Source organism: Scatophagus argus, chromosome 11 (genome assembly GCF_020382885.2).
Source record: "Scatophagus argus isolate fScaArg1 chromosome 11, fScaArg1.pri, whole genome shotgun sequence".
Taxonomy (NCBI): domain Eukaryota; kingdom Metazoa; phylum Chordata; class Actinopteri; family Scatophagidae; genus Scatophagus; species Scatophagus argus.
This window is the reverse complement of record NC_058503.1, coordinates 6,161,277-6,186,998: the sequence shown is the minus strand read 5'-3', so window position 1 is coordinate 6,186,998 and position 25,722 is coordinate 6,161,277. Positions and strand designations below refer to the sequence as shown.

The window sequence follows — 25,722 nt, the reverse complement described above, 5'->3', positions numbered from 1 at the left end:
GACTTCTCCCCAAATGACTCATTCACTTTCTTCTGAACACTGTGTTACAGCTGTGTGCTCGGGAATGCATTTTACATGTTTATTACATGTTCTTCCCCTTCCAGACACTCCACTACTTTTTGGTTAGTTTAAGTTATTTTAGTTTAATTAGTTTAGATTATTTTAGGTTAGGTTAGGTTGCTTGCTTTCAATCGTTGTTATTTATTCTTATTTTGTTAGGTGTTGCATTTCTTTTTTGTTACATTTTAATTGTTTTATTTTATTTTAGTCACTTGAAATTCAAAATTGGTTCCTGTATGGATGCGGTTGTGTGACCTCAGTATGTCATGTGTCCTCTTTTGGGACTTACGAGTGCTGGACCTTCCCCCTGGGCCGCTGGTTTGATGGCCTTCCTCCAGACACTTCCTCTTGGCCTTTCTCGCTGCCTTCCATCTTTGCCTCTCCTCTAGTCTCTCCATGTCCTGTTCTATGAGTCCTTGCAGCGAGTACAGGTGCCACCTTCTGTAATTCTCCCTCCTTATTTTCAACTCTTTCTGCTGTGCCATATCTCCTGAAACTGACAACACATAAAAGATTGAGTCCACGGTCCGACTGTTCACCTGCACCCTTCCCAACAGATCCCATCAGTATCATTTGTTGTGTTGTCACAGAATACATGCAGTGAGGTTAGTGGATTATCCAGTTATTGTACACTAGACACTATTATATTATAAATACAGGTTTCTTTTACATATACATATGATACAAATGGATTCTAATGATTGCTTTATTAGAGTGCAAGATTCACATAAATGTTGCAGTATGGGCAATTTGAACTACTGTAATAATGATAGAATTTATCACAATACACAATCTTTTATTTTTTGTTGATTATATTTTGTATTTAGAATTTATGTATAACAAGTGAGCAAAGGTTGCTAAAAGCTAAATGTAGTAGATAAATATTTGAAATGAAAAATGATATGAAATTATACTGGAATAGAAGAACAAAATAGCACAAAATGGAAATTCAAGTAAAACAGGCTTACAAGTACCTGAGCTTTGCACTCAAGTGTAGTACTTGAGTAAATGTATTTAGTTACTTTCCATCTTTAAAAATGTCAACCTCAACCTGTCCTTTAATGCATAGATATGAGAGTGGTATTGGTCTTAAAATGTCATTTGTGGCAAGAAAGAGAGCATTTTTCAACATGTTTAAGTGTTTCTGTATGTTTATGAATTTTGCAGTGTATAGGAGTCATATAAACAGTGTGAATCAATTATATTATTTAAAACAAACGGTTTTAAACGGTTGTTTAAACATATCAGACATGATTGTTAACAACTGAAACTGAGCGTGTGTCTCTGGGAGGCAGTGAATATTTCTATGAAACATAATGTGAAAGCAGGAATATTGATTTTCTTACTGTCTAGTGTGATGAACCACTCGGCCTCGTAGCTCCTGTTGATGGCTTTGATGACATTTTTTCTGCCAGTTCAGAAAACGGCGGAGGAGTCTGTAATACAGTCCACCTTTTGGGGAGGCCTCCTTTCTGTCTGTCTCCTCTTTGTCCTTTGACTTATTCTGTTCTCTTTCTCATCCTCCTTTTCTTTCTCCCGAATTTCTCTGTCTCTCTCCTTTCTCTTTCTTGTTTCTTTCTTTCCGTTCTTTCTCCTCTTTTGCCTGATTTATCCTCTCCATCTTCTCCTTTTTCTTTTCTTCTTTTTCCTCCTTCTCCCGCCCGGATGGGCGTTGTTTTTTAACCGATTCGATTTTTCTCTCTCTTACAGGCCGGGGTCTCAAAACGTCAAGCCTGATGCCCTGTCACGCCTTTACGACCCCGAGCCTGTTGCCAAAGAACCAGAACCTATTCTTCCACGTTCCTGTGTGGTTGGAGTGGTCACTTGGCAAATAGAAAAAGAGGTAAAGCAGGCCAACGGTGAAGCTCCGCCACCTAGTGGGTGCCCAGAGAATAGACTATTTGTTCCTGTTGAGTTACGCCCACAGGTGGTCCAAAGGAGGCCAAAGTCTGTTAGAGGACTGAGGAGCGAGAGGCAGGACTTTTGCTGTTCTCAGCATAAGAAGAGAACTATTGACTTACAAGTGTTATCAGACCAGTTTTTCCTGTTTAGCGTACTTACAGGAGGGAGGGAGAAGGAAGTTGATAATCAGGACTTGATTGATCAGCACTGACTTTCAGGTGCAATGGAGACATGTTGGGCATATTAGACCACGCTGAGTCACAGGTTAGCTGTGAGGATGAATTAGGAATCAGCAGACTTGAGGCGCTGGGGCTCTTGTGGTAACAGAGGAAGAAGGAGGTGGACTTGAACTGGCGGACAGCAGGATGATAGAGCAGAGAGGCAGGAGAGGCAGAGCTCTGTCTATGCTGAGATTCATCACAGACTTTCACAATCAATATGCTCTCTGGGGAGGTGGAAATGCTGGAGGACTCAGGGGAGGCTTTACCCTTCGTCCCGCAGAGGACACTGAGGTAGTGCACAGAGGCTGAGTGTTTTACAAGCCATACAGCAACCGCTACCTTAGGAACCAACCAACAACTTTAAATGATTATTTCCAATACAGATGGCCTGTATGTAGCAACAACCTAACAACTACATGACAACCATTTGAACCCCCCAGCATGCACACATACATTTAGTCTAAAACAACCCGTTTGTGTGTTTTCCTGACAAGCAACCTGTAGTGTGACATTTTCATATCAATCCTAAAGCCTCTTTGGGGGTGTCACACCGCTGTGAGGTATTGTCTTGTTTTGGGTTTTTGTCTCGTCATTTCCTGTTTTATTTTGTGCCAGTGTGTTTCGTCCCTGTATGATCACGCCAGCATATCTCGTCATAGCCACAGAATCTTGTCTCAAAGCTCTTTGTTGTATCCTCTGTTTAGAGTGACTTTTTGTTGTACTTTTTCATAGCTCAGCTTAGTTACTAGTTAGATTTAGACTTTGATTTTTTCCTCTTTAAGAGTGATTTTTTGTTGTTGATTTTTTGTTTAGTGAGTTTTTGATTATCCTCTGTTTGGAGTGATTTTTTGTTCTTAGATAGAAGTATTTTTCCTCCCTTGGGAGCGTTTTCTGTTGCGTAAATTCTTATAGTCTGTTTTCGTTTCTTCGTTACTTTTGTTAATGTTTCATAGCCGTGGAGCCGTAGAGAAGAACTGACGTCAGGTAATTTACATAGCCTCTTTGTTTCATAATTATCAAAATACAATCTATTATTAAAAATACAATCAACTTGAATGGAGTTTTGAGGAATGGCCGCATGTTGTTATTTCAGGGGGAATGATATGTTGTTCAAATATAGCTCCTCTGCTATTGCGATTTGTAGATGCACATGCCTTTGCAACACAGCCTGTATTTGCTCAGTTGTTCAGTCTCGGGTCCAGTCTTTATCAATATCCTTATCAAGATCTTCCATTCAGGGGGGCATTAGACCACAAAGAAAGTGTGTTTGAGATCATTGTTTGGGTGTCCCTTCCAGTCCCAGGTATCAAGGACAAAGCACACACCTCCTCAACACTATGAAACATGAGTTGAGTCTAGACGAGATGTGGCGTTGCACACTGTGCCTGCTCACAGTGGCAAATAGGCCAAGTAATCGTGACTGTGCCTGCCTTAGGTTGTCCCAGGGTTCTGCAGGGGGATCTTACCCGTCATTGGCGAACCAGCCTTCCATACTTGCCTGTATTTTTTTTTTTGTTTAATGTGTTGTCAGACCAGCACCTGTGTTCCTGCGCATGGTACAGAAACACAAGTGTCCTCAACACAATGTCCTCGCACACTGTGCCTGCTCACAGTGGCGTTGGGGTCAAGTACTCGTGACTGTACCTGTCTTAGGTTGTCCCAAGGTTTCACAGGGGGATCTTACCTGTCATAGGTTAACAGTCTTCCATACTTGACCCTTTCTCATGTGTGATATGATCCTGTTTTCATGACTGGTGGGACTTCTCCCCAAATGACTCATTCACTTTCTTCTGAACACTGTGTTACAGCTGTGTGCTCGGGAATGCATTTTACATGTTTATTACATGTTCTTCCCCTTCCAGACACTCCACTACTTTTTGGTTAGTTTAAGTTATTTTAGTTTAATTAGTTTAGATTATTTTTGGTTAGGTTAGGTTGCTTGCTTTCAATCGTTGTTATTTATTCTTATTTTGTTAGGTGTTGCATTTCTTTTTTGTTACATTTTAATTGTTTTATTTTATTTTAGTCACTTGAAATTCAAAATTGGTTCCTGTATGGATGCGGTTGTGTGACCTCAGTATGTCATGTGTCCTCTTTTGGGACTTACGAGTGCTGGACCTTCCCCCTGGGCCGCTGGTTTGATGGCCTTCCTCCAGACACTTCCTCTTGGCCTTTCTCGCTGCCTTCCATCTTTGCCTCTCCTCTAGTCTCTCCATGTCCTGTTCTATGAGTCCTTGCAGCGAGTACAGGTGCCACCTTCTGTAATTCTCCCTCCTTATTTTCAACTCTTTCTGCTGTGCCATATCTCCTGAAACTGACAACACATAAAAGATTGAGTCCACGGTCCGACTGTTCACCTGCACCCTTCCCAACAGATCCCATCAGTATCATTTGTTGTGTTGTCACAGAATACATGCAGTGAGGTTAGTGGATTATCCAGTTATTGTACACTAGACACTATTATATTATAAATACAGGTTTCTTTTACATATACATATGATACAAATGGATTCTAATGATTGCTTTATTAGAGTGCAAGATTCACATAAATGTTGCAGTATGGGCAATTTGAACTACTGTAATAATGATAGAATTTATCACAATACACAATCTTTTATTTTTTGTTGATTATATTTTGTATTTAGAATTTATGTATAACAAGTGAGCAAAGGTTGCTAAAAGCTAAATGTAGTAGATAAATATTTGAAATGAAAAATGATATGAAATTATACTGGAATAGAAGAACAAAATAGCACAAAATGGAAATTCAAGTAAAACAGGCTTACAAGTACCTGAGCTTTGCACTCAAGTGTAGTACTTGAGTAAATGTATTTAGTTACTTTCCATCTTTAAAAATGTCAACCTCAACCTGTCCTTTAATGCATAGATATGAGAGTGGTATTGGTCTTAAAATGTCATTTGTGGCAAGAAAGAGAGCATTTTTCAACATGTTTAAGTGTTTCTGTATGTTTATGAATTTTGCAGTGTATAGGAGTCATATAAACAGTGTGAATCAATTATATTATTTAAAACAAACTGCTGGTTGTTTAAACATATCAGACATGATTGTTAACAACTGAAACTGAGCGTGTGTCTCTGGGAGGCAGTGAATATTTCTATGAAACATAATGTGAAAGCAGGAATATTGATTTTCTTACTGTCTAGTGTGATGAACCACTCGGCCTCGTAGCTCCTGTTGATGGCTTTGATGACATTTTTTCTGCCAGTTCAGAAAACGGCGGAGGAGTCTGTAATACAGTCCACCTTTTGGGGAGGCCTCCTTTCTGTCTGTCTCCTCTTTGTCCTTTGACTTATTCTGTTCTCTTTCTCATCCTCCTTTTCTTTCTCCCGAATTTCTCTGTCTCTCTCCTTTCTCTTTCTTGTTTCTTTCTTTCCGTTCTTTCTCCTCTTTTGCCTGATTTCTCCTCTCCATCTTCTCCTTTTTCTTTTCTTCTTTTTCCTCCTTCTCCCGCCCGGATGGGCGTTGTTTTTTAACCGATTCGATTTTTCTCTCTCTTACAGGCCGGGGTCTCAAAACGTCAAGCCTGATGCCCTGTCACGCCTTTACGACCCCGAGCCTGTTGCCAAAGAACCAGAACCTATTCTTCCACGTTCCTGTGTGGTTGGAGTGGTCACTTGGCAAATAGAAAAAGAGGTAAAGCAGGCCAACGGTGAAGCTCCGCCACCTAGTGGGTGCCCAGAGAATAGACTATTTGTTCCTGTTGAGTTACGCCCACAGGTGGTCCAAAGGAGGCCAAAGTCTGTTAGAGGACTGAGGAGCGAGAGGCAGGACTTTTGCTGTTCTCAGCATAAGAAGAGAACTATTGACTTACAAGTGTTATCAGACCAGTTTTTCCTGTTTAGCGTACTTACAGGAGGGAGGGAGAAGGAAGTTGATAATCAGGACTTGATTGATCAGCACTGACTTTCAGGTGCAATGGAGACATGTTGGGCATATTAGACCACGCTGAGTCACAGGTTAGCTGTGAGGATGAATTAGGAATCAGCAGACTTGAGGCGCTGGGGCTCTTGTGGTAACAGAGGAAGAAGGAGGTGGACTTGAACTGGCGGACAGCAGGATGATAGAGCAGAGAGGCAGGAGAGGCAGAGCTCTGTCTATGCTGAGATTCATCACAGACTTTCACAATCAATATGCTCTCTGGGGAGGTGGAAATGCTGGAGGACTCAGGGGAGGCTTTACCCTTCGTCCCGCAGAGGACACTGAGGTAGTGCACAGAGGCTGAGTGTTTTACAAGCCATACAGCAACCGCTACCTTAGGAACCAACCAACAACTTTAAATGATTATTTCCAATACAGATGGCCTGTATGTAGCAACAACCTAACAACTACATGACAACCATTTGAACCCCCCAGCATGCACACATACATTTAGTCTAAAACAACCCGTTTGTGTGTTTTCCTGACAAGCAACCTGTAGTGTGACATTTTCATATCAATCCTAAAGCCTCTTTGGGGGTGTCACACCGCTGTGAGGTATTGTCTTGTTTTGGGTTTTTGTCTCGTCATTTCCTGTTTTATTTTGTGCCAGTGTGTTTCGTCCCTGTATGATCACGCCAGCATATCTCGTCATAGCCACAGAATCTTGTCTCAAAGCTCTTTGTTGTATCCTCTGTTTAGAGTGACTTTTTGTTGTACTTTTTCATAGCTCAGCTTAGTTACTAGTTAGATTTAGACTTTGATTTTTTCCTCTTTAAGAGTGATTTTTTGTTGTTGATTTTTTGTTTAGTGAGTTTTTGATTATCCTCTGTTTGGAGTGATTTTTTGTTCTTAGATAGAAGTATTTTTCCTCCCTTGGGAGCGTTTTCTGTTGCGTAAATTCTTATAGTCTGTTTTCGTTTCTTCGTTACTTTTGTTAATGTTTCATAGCCGTGGAGCCGTAGAGAAGAACTGACGTCAGGTAATTTACATAGCCTCTTTGTTTCATAATTATCAAAATACAATCTATTATTAAAAATACAATCAACTTGAATGGAGTTTTGAGGAATGGCCGCATGTTGTTATTTCAGGGGGAATGATATGTTGTTCAAATATAGCTCCTCTGCTATTGCGATTTGTAGATGCACATGCCTTTGCAACACAGCCTGTATTTGCTCAGTTGTTCAGTCTCGGGTCCAGTCTTTATCAATATCCTTATCAAGATCTTCCATTCAGGGGGGCATTAGACCACAAAGAAAGTGTGTTTGAGATCATTGTTTGGGTGTCCCTTCCAGTCCCAGGTATCAAGGACAAAGCACACACCTCCTCAACACTATGAAACATGAGTTGAGTCTAGACGAGATGTGGCGTTGCACACTGTGCCTGCTCACAGTGGCAAATAGGCCAAGTAATCGTGACTGTGCCTGCCTTAGGTTGTCCCAGGGTTCTGCAGGGGGATCTTACCCGTCATTGGCGAACCAGCCTTCCATACTTGCCTGTATTTTTTTTTTTGTTTAATGTGTTGTCAGACCAGCACCTGTGTTCCTGCGCATGGTACAGAAACACAAGTGTCCTCAACACAATGTCCTCGCACACTGTGCCTGCTCACAGTGGCGTTGGGGTCAAGTACTCGTGACTGTACCTGTCTTAGGTTGTCCCAAGGTTTCACAGGGGGATCTTACCTGTCATAGGTTAACAGTCTTCCATACTTGACCCTTTCTCATGTGTGATATGATCCTGTTTTCATGACTGGTGGGACTTCTCCCCAAATGACTCATTCACTTTCTTCTGAACACTGTGTTACAGCTGTGTGCTCGGGAATGCATTTTACATGTTTATTACATGTTCTTCCCCTTCCAGACACTCCACTACTTTTTGGTTAGTTTAAGTTATTTTAGTTTAATTAGTTTAGATTATTTTTGGTTAGGTTAGGTTGCTTGCTTTCAATCGTTGTTATTTATTCTTATTTTGTTAGGTGTTGCATTTCTTTTTTGTTACATTTTAATTGTTTTATTTTATTTTAGTCACTTGAAATTCAAAATTGGTTCCTGTATGGATGCGGTTGTGTGACCTCAGTATGTCATGTGTCCTCTTTTGGGACTTACGAGTGCTGGACCTTCCCCCTGGGCCGCTGGTTTGATGGCCTTCCTCCAGACACTTCCTCTTGGCCTTTCTCGCTGCCTTCCATCTTTGCCTCTCCTCTAGTCTCTCCATGTCCTGTTCTATGAGTCCTTGCAGCGAGTACAGGTGCCACCTTCTGTAATTCTCCCTCCTTATTTTCAACTCTTTCTGCTGTGCCATATCTCCTGAAACTGACAACACATAAAAGGTTGAGTCCACGGTCCAACTGTTCACCTGCACCCTTCCCAACAGATCCCATCAGTATCATTTGTTGTGTTGTCACAGAATACATGCAGTGAGGTTAGTGGATTATCCAGTTATTGTACACTAGACACTATTATATTATAAATACAGGTTTCTTTTACATATACATATGATACAAATGGATTCTAATGATTGCTTTATTAGAGTGCAAGATTCACATAAATGTTGCAGTATGGGCAATTTGAACTACTGTAATAATGATAGAATTTATCACAATACACAATCTTTTATTTTTTGTTGATTATATTTTGTATTTAGAATTTATGTATAACAAGTGAGCAAAGGTTGCTAAAAGCTAAATGTAGTAGATAAATATTTGAAATGAAAAATGATATGAAATTATACTGGAATAGAAGAACAAAATAGCACAAAATGGAAATTCAAGTAAAACAGGCTTACAAGTACCTGAGCTTTGCACTCAAGTGTAGTACTTGAGTAAATGTATTTAGTTACTTTCCATCTTTAAAAATGTCAACCTCAACCTGTCCTTTATTGCATAGATATGAGAGTGGTATTGGTCTTAAAATGTCATTTGTGGCAAGAAAGAGAGCATTTTTCAACATGTTTAAGTGTTTCTGTATGTTTATGAATTTTGCAGTGTATAGGAGTCATATAAACAGTGTGAATCAATTATATTATTTAAAACAAACGGTTTTAAACGGTTGTTTAAACATATCAGACATGATTGTTAACAACTGAAACTGAGCGTGTGTCTCTGGGAGGCAGTGAATATTTCTATGAAACATAATGTGAAAGCAGGAATATTGATTTTCTTACTGTCTAGTGTGATGAACCACTCGGCCTCGTAGCTCCTGTTGATGGCTTTGATGACATTTTTTCTGCCAGTTCAGAAAACGGCGGAGGAGTCTGTAATACAGTCCACCTTTTGGGGAGGCCTCCTTTCTGTCTGTCTCCTCTTTGTCCTTTGACTTATTCTGTTCTCTTTCTCATCCTCCTTTTCTTTCTCCCGAATTTCTCTGTCTCTCTCCTTTCTCTTTCTTGTTTCTTTCTTTCCGTTCTTTCTCCTCTTTTGCCTGATTTCTCCTCTCCATCTTCTCCTTTTTCTTTTCTTCTTTTTCCTCCTTCTCCTGTCTTTTCCCCTCCTTCTTGTCCAACACATGTACTTCTGTCTCCTCACTTACTCCATCACTCTCCTGAGTCTCTTTCATTTTCTTTGATTTCCTCTCCTCCTTCTCTTTCTTCCTCTCCTTCTGTCCTTTTTCCTCTTCTTTTTCCTGCCTTTTCCTCTCTTTCTTTTCCTTTTTCTCTTTTTCTATTTCCTCTTTTTCTTGTTTTCTACTCTCCTTCATTTCCCTTTCCTCTCGTTTCTTCTCCTCCTTCTCCTGCTTTTCTCTCACCTTTTTCTGCCTCTTCAGTTCCTCCTTCTCCTCCTTCACCAGTTTTTCTCACTCCATTTTCTCCAGCTTCTCTCTTTTCTTCTGCTCCTTCTCCCATATTTTTCTCTCCGTCAACTCCCACTGCTTCCACTGTTTTTCCAACCACTCTTGCTTTTCTCTCTCCTTTATCTGCCTCTCTCTCTCCTCTTGCTCCTGTATTTCTTTCTCTTTCTTATACTGTTCTTCCCTTTTCTCCATTCTCCTCTGCCATTTCTTCACAATTAATTTTGCCAGTCTCTTTTGCTCTGTCTCGTCCATCTCTGTCTCCTCATCCTCCAGTTCATCTGTCTTTGTGTCTTCACATGACAAAGGTCTCTTACCCTTTTGTCTGTGATCTTTCCAGCTTGTAGAGGGCCTCGTGTCTTCACAGAATGACGGACCCTCACCCCTTCGTCTGGTCTCCGTCAGGATTTTTGAAGGGTTGGAGCCTCCACGTGACGCAGGTCTCTGACCCTTTCGTCCATGCTTGTCCCCGTTTGTGGAAGAATCAGTGTCGCCACAAAATGAAGGTCTCTCACCTCTTCTTCTGGGCTCCTTCCAGATCATGGGAGAGGCCAAGTCTTCAGGTGATGAATGTTTCAAACCTCTTTGTTTCTCTTCTGAAGACTGAGGACTTTCAGTTGTATCTATTTCATCAATGGAAGTGAAATTGCTTGTCTAAGTGGAGGTGTTTTCACAAAACGAAGTTGTCTCACCCCTTCTTCTGGGCTGCTTGCAGATCGTAGGAGGGTCAAAGCCTTCAGGTGATGAAGGTCCCAAACCCCTTGGTTTATCTCCTGAAGTCCGAGGACTTTTAAAGAAAGTTTTTCCTAACATGGATGCAGACATTCTCTCAGTGCTTTGTTTCCGTAAGTTGTACTTGCTGAACTGCAGACACAAACACACACAGCAGTGATTTCACTGGTAATCAGAGTATATTTTCACACATTAACACACTGAGCACACTGAATTATTTCTTACTTAACTGACTGTCTAACTTCACTACACTTTCTCTCTGAACTGAAATTAACTAAGCAGTATGTCTCTGGTCACTACTATGATTTGAAAATTCAAAGAAGAACATAAATCATAATGCAATGAAAGCACTATTTCCCAAACTTAAAGACAACGTGTTAGGGTAATGTGACAAGAAAGCCTTTTTTAATCAGTAAACTGCACACAGTACTAACTAAAGACTGGAACAGATATATATATAATGAAATATCCACTGAACAGTCTTTAATTTGCATGAAATCTGCAAATGAAACTACAGCAAGATACAAGTTCAAGGACTGCAACCTGTTCAGATAGCATGAAATTTCCTGTGGTGCAGAAGAACGCTACAAATGCAGTCCATTTCGCACACAATCCATTTAAATTGATTGACTGAATTGAAATTGAGGCAACCAGCAACCAGCAAGTTTACGTTTAAACTGTGTATGTTTACAACTCCTCTCCTGCACCAAAGAGTGCACGTTACTGTGGAGGTATTTGGATTGTAAATTCATCTAAAAAGCAATTTAACTGATAGAAAACATTGCAGAGAAACTAAATGACTTATTCTAAAACATAAAACAGGTCCTAGTAAACAGGAAAAGTGAAATAAGTCTCCTCAGAGCAGTAAAAAGGTCTTACCTCTCCAAGGGCTGCCAAGGGAATCAGGCGAGAATTCTGTGATTTTTCAGTTTGACCAGAACCAAACACCAACATTCTGATGCTACTAGTTGTTTTCGATAGAACACATTCGTTGCTATGTTCTATGAGCTGATATGTTCTTTCTTTCATTATACTGTAGCTGTGGCATGATATAAGCAATGTGAAGAGACATCCACAATTTGAAAACAGGGTCAGGGCTTTGCAGTCCTTTGCAGTTTTAATATATACTATTAAAACTATTAATATTATTATATTAATAGTTATATTATTATACTAATAATACTATTATATTAGGACTTCCTTTTGACATAGAATGAGTTGAAATTGTTGAATTAACTGAGTTGTTCCTGGTGCCAGTTTGAGCAATTATCAATTGTTCAAATCATTTATCAGGAAATTCCAAACATTTTAGTAATCCTGATCGTTTATTGACAAAAATGAGATGATAAGGCATGAGAGCCAGGGTACAACCTGGACTGCCCGCCAGGCGCAGGGCTGACACACAAAGACAGACAACCACACACACACACACACACACACACGCACACACACACACAACCTGAGGGCAATGTAGAGTGGCCATTTAACCTAATGTGTGTGTTTTTGGGACCTGGAGTACCTGGAGAAAATCCACACAAGCACAGGGAGAACATGCAAATACACATGAAGCTCAGACCAGGATTTAAACCTGCAACCCTCTTGTTGTGAGGCAACAGCGCTAACCACTGCACCGCTGTGCCACCTCTCATTTACTCCGAACCTTCAAGATAGGTTTGTTTGACTGGAAAAAATGAAATAATGTATTTACCCCCCCCCCCTCAATCCCACTGATAGGAGAACATTAGGGTGATTTTGAGAACAGGATGTCCTTTCTCAGCATGTTAGTGTTCAGGTAATTCCTTTTTGTCAGGTGATTTGTGGTGGCACACAGGCTCATTGTCTATCAGTAAAACATACACTAAAGCTTTGTCATATGTTGCACAAAAGACTACAGATTTAAAGGAATATTAACAGGACAGACGATCACAAGTCATGTGATGGCCAAGTAATGGTACTTATACCTATCCCTGACAAACAGATGTTGTTAGATGTTTTTTGTCTTTTTTTGGTGATTGACAAACCTAGTTGACATACCTCCTAGAGTAAACACCATTGTGACCTTTAATCAGTTAATGGAAACACTTTGTCCAATGAGGCATTATATCACAGTGGCCACTTTTTCTACAAATATCTCTTATTCTAGTGGCTTTACATCTCTCTGCTGCTCCTGTGTGTACTGGACAGGGCATGATGACATAAATTGGAAAGTTTTGAGCAAATTTAGTTTAATATACCAATATGTATCAAATATCCCAAATATTAAAAAAGTTAGTTATTAGGATACAAGCTTTTTTTCCTGAGTGTTTTAAGGACTACTTAAGAAATTAAAAATGTCAAAGCAAACTGTGCTGAATGCTCCAGAGCAGTCATAGACCTCGCGGTGAGATGGTTTTGTCAGTTGCTTAATGCCTATTTCTGTAACTGATACTCACTGTGATTTTCTAAAGGTTTGTTTTCTGAGTTTGGATTCCTGAGTTCATTCTGGTTTATCTCCAGAATAAATTGTTGCAGTTGTTTCATGATTATGTCACTAGATGGAGCTATTGACAAGCAAACATCGTGGCCTGTAAAATGTGTTAGTGTGTTTCATTGAATAGAAATGAACAATATTGTTTGATAAATATTCGTTTATCCTGTTGAACTGGAAGCTAGCAATATTCAATGTAATGCATGTTTGCATGTGTTTGTGCATATGTATGTTTACATTTGTGCATGTGTTTGTCTTATTTGCTTTTATTTGTTTTTGTATAATTATTTTACTTGCTTATTTTTGTTTATGTTAAATTTGTTTGTTGTTTTGTTCCTTCCTTTATTTGTTTTTTCTTGTTGCATCCGTTTCCACAGCTCTTATCTATAGTTGCTCAGATCTTTTTGTTGACTGTTGTACTTGTGTATGTTTGGGGGTTTTATTTGTTTGGATTTGTGCTTGATATGTGTTTATATTTGTGTTTTTCTTTGTACTTGCATTTATGTGTGTGTACAGGTGTACTCTGTGGCCCTTGTGGACCCTCCACATGATTAGGGGTCCAGCAGGAGTCTTGGAGCAGGAAGCAGCAGCACAGAGGAGCTGATGGAGTCCTGAGCCTAGAGCTGGTTTCTATTGTCCACGGTAATTGGATTTGGTCTGGAAGGAGAGATGGCTGCCAGTGAGAGGCTGCGATCATTAGGTGTGAATGAGACTTGTGGTGCCAGAGTTCACACACACATACACACGCACACACACACATATTTATAATGTATTTTGTATCGACTATCATGCTTTTTAGTGGACATCAAATGCACATAGACACATGTCCACTGTAATCCACATAAATCTGAAAACGTGTGTTTTCAGATCATTTTTGAAAAGCTCAACTCCATGCTGTAACATTAAAACAAACAATAAATCCAACCTTCCAATCCTCTTACTGGGAAACACACAGAAACCAGACCAGTTAAGACAGACATTATGCCCTTTTTTGTAAGATAAGTCTGAAATAAGTTATATTGGTAAGTTATTCCTCTAAAGTAGACCAGTCCTGGTCATGGTTTCTGGCTTAGTTTCACACCTTAATCTATGGAAGTAAAAGCTGTTATAAAAGGTGTGCCTTGATTTTACAGTGACTGAAGGTGCTCAGTGGAAATCATTAAGAGAGCAAAACCTAATAGGCAAAACACAAGCGAGTAAATAAAGAAAATTCACTATTAATAAAATGTAATGTATGTAGCCTACACTTGTTGGCCTTTATCGTTATGTTTAGCATTTGACAACAAGACAAGAAAAGCTGAGCCTGAGAAGCTGAGTTTTATTCAGATGACACCATGGATTTCCTCTGGTGCCACACGGCGGACAAAGCTGAAATTTTTAGCACTAAGAATGTAGGAATAGAAAATTTTCTACTTTTCAGTCCACAAATTTAGTGCACAATGAGAATTTACAGCATTACAGGGGTATGATTTTCAGTTGGATATGTTCACAGTTTGTCACTTCTGTTTTCAAATATTTTTCAAAAATGTCACAGTCAGGTGCTCATTTGAATTCCAAAACATCCTTTTCTTGAACTGTAAACTGTCCTCTCTGTTACCTTCTCTCCACTGCATCTCAGCATGGAAACATTGTTCAGGGTAGTGCAAAACGAGGTGTTATTCATATTATCTTCTGATAAACTTTCATATATATTTGTGCACAAAACAAGGGCTGTACATTTAGTCCCCTCTCACACACAGAGAAGAAGAAGAAAGAAACTTTTAGAGGGGTTCTTGTAATGGCTGGAGTAATAAACCTCTCAGATCAGGTAAAGATTTACACCAGAACTGAAACTGTCATGCAAGTTTGTTGTATAAGGTGGGAGATGTATAATACAACAGCAAACGTGTTGCATTAGAGGACGACAGATTATTTGCATATTATAAAAAATATACCTGTGTTTATTTGCGTGTGTGCAGATCCAACTTAATCTCAGCCGGGAAGAAACATTTACTGAACACACGCGCACACACACACACACACACACACACATACACTGTTTCCATGGGAACCAAACAGCCACTCCGCTCTTCAATAGCGGGTGAGAGAGCCGAGGTAGATGGCTATTGTGTCGTGTGTGTTTGGGGGGTCGGGGTGGTGGTTCGAGAGGGGTTGAGGGGGGCAATATTAAACAACGCACTACACAGATGAAAGCACTGCACATCCTTAAATCTAATCATAATTTAGTCATCACTGGAAGATGACATGATCAAAATAAAGAAGGAGATAGGCAAGACTGACAGGACAGAGAAAGACCTGAGTGTGCAAGTCAAGGGAGGGGGAGGTTTGAGATTGCTGTTACATGGAAAATGATGCAGCTTCATAGACAAAGGTGGTCTTATTCCTAAAGTTGATGCTTATTTGTTGCATCAGTCTCTATATCCATGCACAAGCACTTAGCCTAAAAGGGTTTCTAAAGCTCAGAAGCAGCTTCACTTCTGCAGAGACAGAGGACCACGTCATACCTCAGTACCTTTTACCATTCATGTCTTTTTTACATGTAAAATTATGATAAATCAAATTACAAAAGCTTAAAGGAAATGGAAAGAAAAAGACCAAAAGGTAACAGAATTTTCTCAATTAAGCAAAAATGTGCTCACTCAGAATAACCAATCATGTGTCCGTGAAGAAGTTTTGTTTGAATAGAATGTCAAATATTGGATAATGTTCCTATTTATATTTATTTGCTTTTGCTAAAAATGTTCCCAGAATGAACAGATTCTGAAAAAAAAAGAAAAATCTGAACATCACTGAATTCGACCAGTTCAAACATGTAGAACTATTATCCTGCAACAATGCTGCAGAGAGAGTCGAGCCCTTTAGGGCAGACCAGCCCTGCTCCCCTTCACAGGGGAGAACTTTTGAAACAAATTCAGACAAAGAGAATTCAGAGAAAGGATGAGAGTAGGAGGCCCAAAACGGGGTTTCCTCAAAATGGCTTTTGAAATCTGCTGATGATATTTCTTGGACTGGAGTTACTGATAAACAGTAATTTGTGCTGACGTTTGGAATAATTAACTTCACCCGTTTCTTAACAAAAAAAATACAGAAAATGTCGTTTCAATTTTCAGCATTTTTCTTGAATTCATTATGCTTCTGAAACAGGACTTATCAATATCTCTACATTTGAAGCAAGACCAGTATTAATATAATTTAATAATGAATGGCATGAAATAATTCTGTTCTATTCATTTTTAAAGACCAGGGCCTCACTCAGCAACACAGTTATGCAGATCAGATAGCTAAAAATTAGACATAAGCTCAAACCTGCAAAAGTGCAACTTTTTGATAGTCAGCCATATCCCGAGACATTCAGGGTGTACACAGGGACTACACACACCCAGAAAACTTCTGCAGGTGTTGGGTCAAAGGGCAAACTACAGGCAAGAATCTGACAAAAGAACCACACACTGCATTAATATCCAGCAATTTTAACTGTGCAAAGTTTCAGTCTGAGAGAGATCATCATCATCAGGCATTTGTTGCCATCACACAAAATAACAAGCAATATACACAAACACAATTATTAGCTAGTGCTGCAGTGTGTGGATCTGTTGTCTGAATCATGAAGATGTCTCAGGGTGAACCACACGCGAACTGATTTTCAAACATAAACGGCTCATTTTTTATTCATGATTTGTAACGACAGAGAGACAGTGTTATTTTGAATTTAGATGACAACATGGAGGTTTTTGAGAAATCATTATAATTTGTCGGTTTGATTATCACAGGAACTACCTAAACTTAAACATGATTAGATATACAACAAAATAAAAAATGTTTGGACACTGAAAAGGATTGAACCAAATACAGTCTGAGACACTTTGAGCCAAAAAACAAACCAGAAAAATATAACTAAAACACCAATGGAACCAGAACCTATAACATCTGATTTCAAAATGGAAATATGAACAGGAACTTAACATTTTCTGCAATTAAAGCCTCTTTTTCAGTCCTGTTTAATGTAACTGTAATGACATGATCAGCATTCGGCAAACATGAATTTTAATCATGGTTTCAACTCCGTTCTCCATTATATTGGAATAAGACTGCACTGTCACTCAAGAAAACCTCATGCAGGATTAAACAAATCAGTTCTTTAAACATGTTCCAAGGGACCACTTTACTGCATAAAAATTGACAGCATTGTTTTAGCCTGATGGCCTGATGATATGTGTGATGTGGCTCCATATATCGATTCAGCCCTTACTGGAGCACAGACTGGAGGAGAACTACTTTGTCATGTCCCTCTTGAAAGATGTTTCTCTCTGTTGGACCGACACTGACACTGAGAGCTGGTGTCGCTTCAAGCAGCCCATTAGGGGAAACTATTGTCCACCTCTGCTTTGTCCTCCACCCTCCAGTCTCCTTCCTATCATGATCAGATTTATCTGGCTCGATGTGTGTCACAACCTTCCTTTGTAAGACTAAATAAATGCACCACATTCTGCTTCAACATTGGTATAGATTATGCCTTTTAGGGATCTTTATCCCATTTCATGATAATGAAAGTAATGGAAATGGCCCGTACAACAAAATAACCTTAATACAGACCACATCAGTGAGAGACAGAGAATGGATGCTGAGAAAATGAAAAAAGCTCATAAGATTTGGTAAAATCTTATGTCAGTGGCCAAAACTTTTGATCACTGTACAGCCTTTGGTTTATTAAAAACTGTGCAGATAGCAATAAAAATGAGCATATTCTGAATGTGCCATGAAATGGGTAAAATTCACAAAGACACTGAAACAAAATTTTGTCTCATGGTTTTTAAATTAAAAATTGTGATAAAGTAATAGAAAAACTCTAGTATACCTCGAGATGATGAAACTGCTTTTAAATTCCAATCAGCAGTCATGAGTTGAATGTGACAGTAGTGATGATGGCTGTTTTGTGACTGTACAGGTGCACTTCACCTGTGAGGGTATGTCTTGTTTGGTTTTATTTGTTTGTCATCTTTTCTGAGGTTGACATCTTCAGGAAAAGAAATTTAAAAAGGGAAAAGAAACATCTGACATGTAATATGAAAATGTGACCCAGTTCCTTCAGATATAAAACTACAAACAGCTTGGAACATGTTGAGTTTTAATAATTTGTTGAATTACTATTTAGTGGTTCATTCAAATCATTTTCTGTATTCATTCATATGCATTACTTTTTTATTAATTAAAACAGGGGCTTACGAGGACTTGCATAATATAGGCTGCTGATTTGTGTATGTAATAAACTAAGAACCTTATGATTATACTCCACGGTGTACAATGTTACGCGGAACGTTTATCCCGTAGCCTCAGTTGCATTCAGAGGACTTTTCGCTGACGGACTGTCAAAATGACATAGTGGTAAACACAGTAAGGTAAGTCTCGATATATGTTTAACAGCTCGCGAACGGCACCGGTTTCACCACAAGATAATACCAGTACAGATCCACGGATACGTGAAGGTTATAGCTTGAACGAGTGTCCAATTTTATCTCGTATTAAAGTGACATTGCTCAAGGATGGAGAGAGGCTAGCGTTTGCTACTAGCTAATTAGCCCCGGTTCATATCAGCTGGGAGTAAAAGCAGGCCCTATTCAGTCAGCTTTCAGAACAGTTAATCTCGTTTACATGTGTAGCTTTATATGGTATGTGTGTCGTGATGAACCGGACATACTAATGAACTAGACTACGTTGGAAGTTAGTGTAGCTACCCGAAAGGCTGACCGTGGCTTAACCTTAGGCAGTGTTCACTGCTGAAATGCTGACTGTGTGTTTATGGAGAAACACGGAGGAAAACACAGACAGCAGCAGTGAGAACTAGGGCTTGAATTCGCTTGTTTTTAATTTCTGATTGCTGCTAGGTTTATTTCACTATGTAACTTGTGTGACTAATTAACAATGAGTCAAGCTAAACAAGCTGAGCTCAGGACCAGAAATGCTTTCAGATTCCTCACACAAGCTGCCACTTAAACAGATATATAAAGTAGCATGAAAGGTCGTGTAAGGTGTGAGTGTTGGGTGGCTATAAGATGTTCAGCAATGTGAGAATAAAAATTAATAAAAAAAAATAGTAAATTCAGTTTAATTATGCAACAAACAAGTTACAGAGTCACTCTGATTATACACATGTAGGCAACAATGGTGAGAGTGAAACTTTACAGGACAAAATAGGTCACATTGGTATTTGATTTACTGATTTTTGCTCATTCAGGTGTCTCCAGTTCATATTTTAGGCATATTTTTAAATTTAAAATAGGATAGATTCATAATTTGTTCTTGAGTTGATGTCGTCAGTGATCAAAAATATTGTAATTAGTGGCTGATGGCTAGTGTTGGCTGTATTTGCTTGGACAGCATGTGTGAGTCAACAGGAGTTCAGTGGGAAGCTCGATGAGTGATGACAATCTTATTAGGTCAGAGCTGTCTCTCCAGGCAGATGATGTCATAGTAGAAAGTAGTGCTGAATGATATGAAGAAAAAAATATTTTGATTATTTTCACATGTTGCTGTGAAATGATTTACAATTTTCATCGGAATAGAAAAACGATGATGATGTGATCTTTTATTTGCTCACTTGATCCCTTAAGTCTAGAGAATATGATTTTGGGCATCACTGTGGCTCTTTGCAAAACTGCTACACTGAGTGGGTCAGTAGATTCATCGCAATGTTGCTACCCTTTTCCAGCACAAAATGTTCTGGTGCTATTCAGTTTTGGACTGTATGGTCATGTAAGCACAATGGGTTAATAGATGCCCAACTAAAATCCATGAATTCATTAAAATCACAGTGATGTCTATGAAAATCTTCTCCTTGTATCCCAAACAAATTATCATGAATAACTTAAGTATTCGTGTGTATGGCCCGACCCCACTATCAATTGAATGGCAGTGATGTAATGGTCTTTAAATAATTCATATGTGGAGAAAAGTTAAAGAGAGTGAGCTGGGGAGGAGAAGAAAATCAATGAGGGTGAGAGAGCAGAAATGAAAAGGAATGAGGTATAGACAGAGAGAGAGAGAGGGGAGTGAGAGAATCAGAAGAGACAGGCAGTCAGGCAGATGGATGGGAACCCCACCCAGGCCTGCTTCCTCTTTGCTGTTCAGTTCAGTGATAAGCAGCTGCGGAGGAAGTCAAGTGTTATTTCATCAGGACATATAAGGGAGGACGATCATTTCTGTTTGCTGAGGAGGGATCTGTGAAGCTATGGTGTCATGAAGGTGTAATGAAGATCCTGTAGGTGGGTAGGTTGTTTGATGCTTAAAGTTATCAACCTCTTATCTAACTTCTATCTGTTGGCAAAGCCTCCATTTAAATTTTGAGAAACTCCTAGAATGTGTCAGAATGAATCACAGCAATTCGTGTTTCCATTCTCATGTGTTTGCATGAGTTGCTTCCTCTTTACTATTTTCCTGTTTCTCTCGTTTGTTACAGGAAAGCCACAAAAAGTCTCCATCCTCTGACCTCACAGCCACTTAATGGGCCAGAAGAACACAAATAATAAAGTAGATGGTTGATTGACAGCCCCTGAACATTTCAGGGGAACCAGAAACAAATTTCTAAACACAGGAATTCTACCTTGTGTGTATCTGGCTCAGCAGCAAATTTTACCACCCAAATTGGCTCAATTTGCGGAGTCTCAGGCTCCTGCCAGTCCTGTTCAGCTTTGTCATAAAGCTGCAGTAGCTTTCCCCTGAGAGGTAGTCGACTTCCCCTACAGAGCTAGAAGCACACCATTGAAAAGGAAAACTATAACCTTGGATGAAGGCCCTGTCTTGTGTGGGAGAGCAGGCTTCTGACCACAGTTTGTAAAGCCTGCAGGCTGCTTGGATCTCTATCCCTTGTCGCTTATCAACATGCCTAAAAGACCAGCATTTGACCAGCTGACAGCTAGCATGGTTTGCAGAACATGTGGATGCTGCTAACTTTGTGCCCATTTTTGAAAATCATCTAGTTGTGAGACTTCTAGCTCTGGGGAAGGCCCAGCCATGGAAGGTCTTGAGCACCTTGACATGGTGGGTGATATCAGCCCAGCTCTTGAAGCCACTGAGGACTTTATCCACTGCATGGATGGGGTGCAAGACCAAGGTCCCAGCCAAGCTCAAACAGGGACCCTCCAGGCTTCCAGGCAACCCAAGCAGCTGCAGGAGGTTTCCAGTGCTGCACTGGGGAAGCTAAGCTCCAGCGGCGTGTGGAGCCTGCTGGCTGGAGAACAGCCAGAGGTGGGGCCCTTAGGCCTGGCCTGGGCTGACAACTTCAGTGTGCTGGGGCTAGGAATGGGCTTGAGACATGGGAAGAGAAGCCGAGCGCGCTCCACCAATGACCTGGCAGGCCATAGCAAGGAGTGCACCAACAACACGGCCAACTCCTCATCCAACTCTGCTTTCAAGAAAGGACACAGCCGGTCTAGGTCAGACGTCAACTATCGGCCATCTGCATACACAGACAACGGACTGCCCACTGTGGACTGCAACACTCTGAAGAACATGATCCTCAACCACCAGCAAGAAGGTGAGTTCACTCCAGAGGTCGACTGATAGGGGATTTTGAAAGGCCGATGTAGTAACGATAGTAGGAAAGAGCTGATAGTTGATATTAGTTGATAGTTAATTGATATCACCCCCACTCCTGTGAAAAAAATAGTTGATCTTTGACTTTAGCAGACAAAGTAATACAGACTACATACCTCATATATATATATATATATATACATACAGTATATATACATATATCTGGAACTGAACATCCAACTATATCCAAATATAAATATATATATATATAAATAATAAATTTTAATGGTGAGAGTACCACAAAGAAAGGAATAATAAAAGAAGTCCAAAATACTATCTGTAAAACTATCATTAAAGCCAAGTAGGAAGATACAATGTTTTCTAGCCTGGGGGAACTGACCCTTTAATTGCATTGGTTTCTCTAATTGAGCATTTGTGGAATGGAGACGATGTCGTGTTCTCTGGTGTTCTCTACTCCTATGCTCTGATCGACCTTCCATTCACTGGAAAGCTTTCTCAGCCTTTGAGAGGCTTTCAGAGGACAGAAGTCCTAGACTATTTGTTCTGCAGATTGGGGCGTACGCTGTACTTATGTTGAAGCATCCTCAGAGAAAGCAATAATGATAGAAGATGATGATAACTTGAAATGACACAGCTGTGCTATGACAGTGAGTATTCAGGCAAAGAGCCCAACACACGCACGCACCATTTGTTTGTGTGTTTTGGCCATCTGAAGGCCTAAGGAGATCCTAAGGGATCCTGAGGGATAATAGCCTGTAATCCTGTCAGCAAATGGACTCAAATGAGGCGAAAGAAGAGGCAACCCAATTACCCGCCCCCTGATACTGGCAGGATTATTTAGTATTAGCATATGTGTGAAAAGGCATCAGGCTATTTAGTTTGGCTCGATGTGTATTGAAAGGAGAGAAGTAGGAAGGGAAGGATGGTAATAAGCAGAAGGCAGAGTGATTTAGCTCAGCCTCACTATGTCTCTTCATTCACACTGAAAAAAAAAAAAAACGTTGCCTGTTTGCTTTTTCATTAGTGACAGCTGGGGATGTTTAGACGGTAAATGGAAATAATAATCATTGATATTCACACAATATGCATGTATCTATAGGACCAAACAGGCTGTATGACTTGATGTTTTATAACATCGGCCACTAAACTGTAACGACCGCCGTCTTCTGTTTGGATGTTGTTGTTCTTGCTGTTATATGGGTCTGTTTTTGGTTGCACTCTCTGTCCCAAGCATTCCCTCCATGTTGTGTTAGCAGCAGGATTTAATACACCAGAACTCCAGACCTTTACAGCTAATCAGCTCGTACTAGTCCTCTGGATGATGAGACAGTACCAGGACAAAAACACAGTATCTATGTGAAAGCATAATGAAAAATGTGCAGATTGGAAATAATTGAATCAACATCATCATCAATCAAGACAGTAATTACCAAAAATGTTGATAAGTGGTTAATGCACACTTCAAATATACAGGGATTTGCAGTTTTTTCTAATTTATTGCTAATTGAGAAGAAATTTTATTGTTTTAAAGTGTTAAAATCTTAAAATAGTTTTGACTATTAAATATGACATGGAGTAGACAACCACACATAAAAATGACTGCAGGAGAGGCAGCGACTCGTATGAAGCACAGACACCTTGTGCAGCTCTGGCCCGTCAGGCTTCACGGCTGCAGGTGTGCTGTGTGTAAAGCAGTAGTGGGACAACAGAGTAGGACAACAAAGAGAGAGCTCACACAATGGACAACACTCCTGGACCAAAAACAGTTAGCGTTTCCTAGAGTCTCGTCCTAGAGGAGACTTTAAAAGAATGCGGTGTTGTGTGAACTCAGTGGCATAAATAAATGAACTCTTGTTTAAAGGTGCATTCTGGTACAGCATGCAGTAAATTTTCTTCTCAGTGTACTCATATGAGATGGACCAGTGAAGTTTCTTTGGTTTGTATTTCTTATCCATACATAATCAATGGACCTGTTCCCTTACCTTAGGTTTGTATATTTGTTGAAACAGATAGTGGAAACATTAGCTTAAAGTATTATAAGATAGTCAAGTTGTTCCCCTTGTTTAATTGATTTTTCCAGTTGGTCTGTCTGTTTTGTGCTGCTGCCTCCCTACAATAATGAAACTCAGTAGAAAATTCTGTGATATTGAAACTTAAGGTTGCGTTTTCATCATAGTTTGAACAGCTGTGAGCCAATCTGCTTCTGTTTCATGTACATTGGCGTCTTCGTGGTGACTGTGTACTTGTACTTGGGTTCCTGATGTATCCGAGCATACTGGAAAACATCAGTCATAACACACATCTTTTTCTCCTCTTGACTTATTCAGCTTGGGGATTTACCGTTGTATTTAGACCCAGATGACACACAGACACAGTCACACTCAAATGCTGCACTGATGTGTAAGTTCTTACTTCTGTAAGAAAATGCCTTTAAATTTTTTTTTGTTTTGTTTTAAGTCTCCAGCACTGGTGCAGAAAGGTTGGTGTACCTGTGTGTGGCTGCCTTCTCCTGCCCCCGTCCCCCCCTTTTATGCAGTGTATATGTACTTTGGTATCCAGGAAACATGGGAGTCTGTTAGATCGTAAAATAGCAGGCAATATTATGATTGCCTACCTAATCAGTGGGTGAGGCTGCTTGTTTAAGGCTGAGACGGAGGTTTGCATCTTGATTGACTCGAGGGCGGCAGTACTGGATAGAGAAAAATGTTAATTCTGGTTGAAGGCTTGTGTGTGTATATTGAACTATTACAAGAGTGTGATGTCAAAAACCTACCAGGTGGAGATGAAGGCTAATTGAAGAGAGCAGTTTTTCCTGCCACAATGCCTAATTCTCATCTCGACCCTCCCAAGCGTGAAGACTGCCAATCAGCCAGACTTGATTCCAACTCAACTGATTTGCATATTCATTTGTTCCGTCTGGAAAAGGTTTGTTAACATGCAACGTCCGAGACCCAGAGCGACATCGTGTCTGGGTTGCTGTTTTGATAAGATTGATGAGGCACTTGACTCGCCACCGTCCACTTAACAGGAGCTGTGAAGGATTTAGCTTTTCCTTTTCCCTCCTTGAGTGATTTAGCACGTTAAAGAAACTAAATGCAATATCTGCCAATTAGACTACTCCTGGTGAGGGTTTACAATTAAATCAGAGTGTGGGCTTGGTCTAGGGGAGGGAGTAGGTGATTGTTGTTATTTTGAAGTGAACCTGCCTACCCATTAAAAGACTTAGATATTAAGGTTTAAACCGGGCTAAACTAAAAAGCTTTTTATGTGCCCAGGTTATATGTAAACAACATTTCAGTATTCAAATGTGAAGCAGCACAAAGTTGAAATGAAACTTTCTGGATAATGATTATCATGGTCACAGTCCTAAAGATTCACCAGTTTGTCACCATTTTCATATTGCAGCCTGTAGTTTTTGTTGGGTCTTGCGAACAGAGAGAAGCAGGTGCTTCTCTCCGTTCCTCTTTTCTATTGGATTGTGGGTTGAGATTGAAACAAAAAAAAAGGAACCTTCAGTGATTCAAATGGTGAAATCCTTGTTGGGTTCACTGGCTGATATGAAATGCTGAGTGCTGAAGTGTGGCTGAAGTTCCCTAATATTCACACACAGGTCACCAGTATGAGGTAAAGTTTGGTTTTCGAAATGGTTTGGACACCTGTCAAACTCAGTTATTTGCCTCAGCTCAGGTTTGACCTTTGTGTGCACTTTTTGAAGTGTTTGAAAGGGGACAGTGAGGCGAGAGGTATGCAGTTGGCTACAGTCTGCATCCAGATGCCACGAGATCCTACACGCTGGACCTTTAAAGTTTAGAGACATTTCTGTTCAAAATTTACAACCCTGATGCCAAAAGATTGGGATGCTTTGTAAAACATAAATAAAACAGAATGTGATAATTTACTAATCCTTTTTGACACATGCTCAATAGGAAATGGAGCAAAGTCTATATATTTAATGTTTAACTTCATTGATTTTTGTAATTATGTTTTGAATATATATTTGTGAGATCATGAGATCACAGCAGAAGCCAGATCTGATTTGCTACACAGCTAAATATATAGTGGAGACAC

The 25,722-nt window shown here is 39.9% G+C and overlaps 1 protein-coding gene across 4 annotated transcripts in view; it reads left to right on the top strand.

Annotated features, from left to right (window-relative positions):
• Positions 1-18,415: 18,415 nt before the first annotated feature.
• plekhm3 (pleckstrin homology domain containing, family M, member 3) overlaps positions 18,416-25,722 on the top strand; it is a 36,434-nt gene continuing 29,127 nt past the window's right edge. The window contains exons 1-2 of one of the 4 annotated variants that reach the window (XM_046404052.1): positions 18,416-18,500; positions 20,558-21,634. In XM_046404052.1, coding sequence (XP_046260008.1) covers positions 21,112-21,634 — 523 coding nt within the window. In that variant the 5' untranslated portion in view covers positions 18,416-18,500; positions 20,558-21,111. Of the gene's footprint in view, positions 18,501-19,268; positions 20,368-20,557; positions 21,635-25,722 lie in introns of those variants that run through there. The other 3 variants (XR_006844690.1, XM_046404050.1, XM_046404053.1) reach the window with 3 other exon arrangements.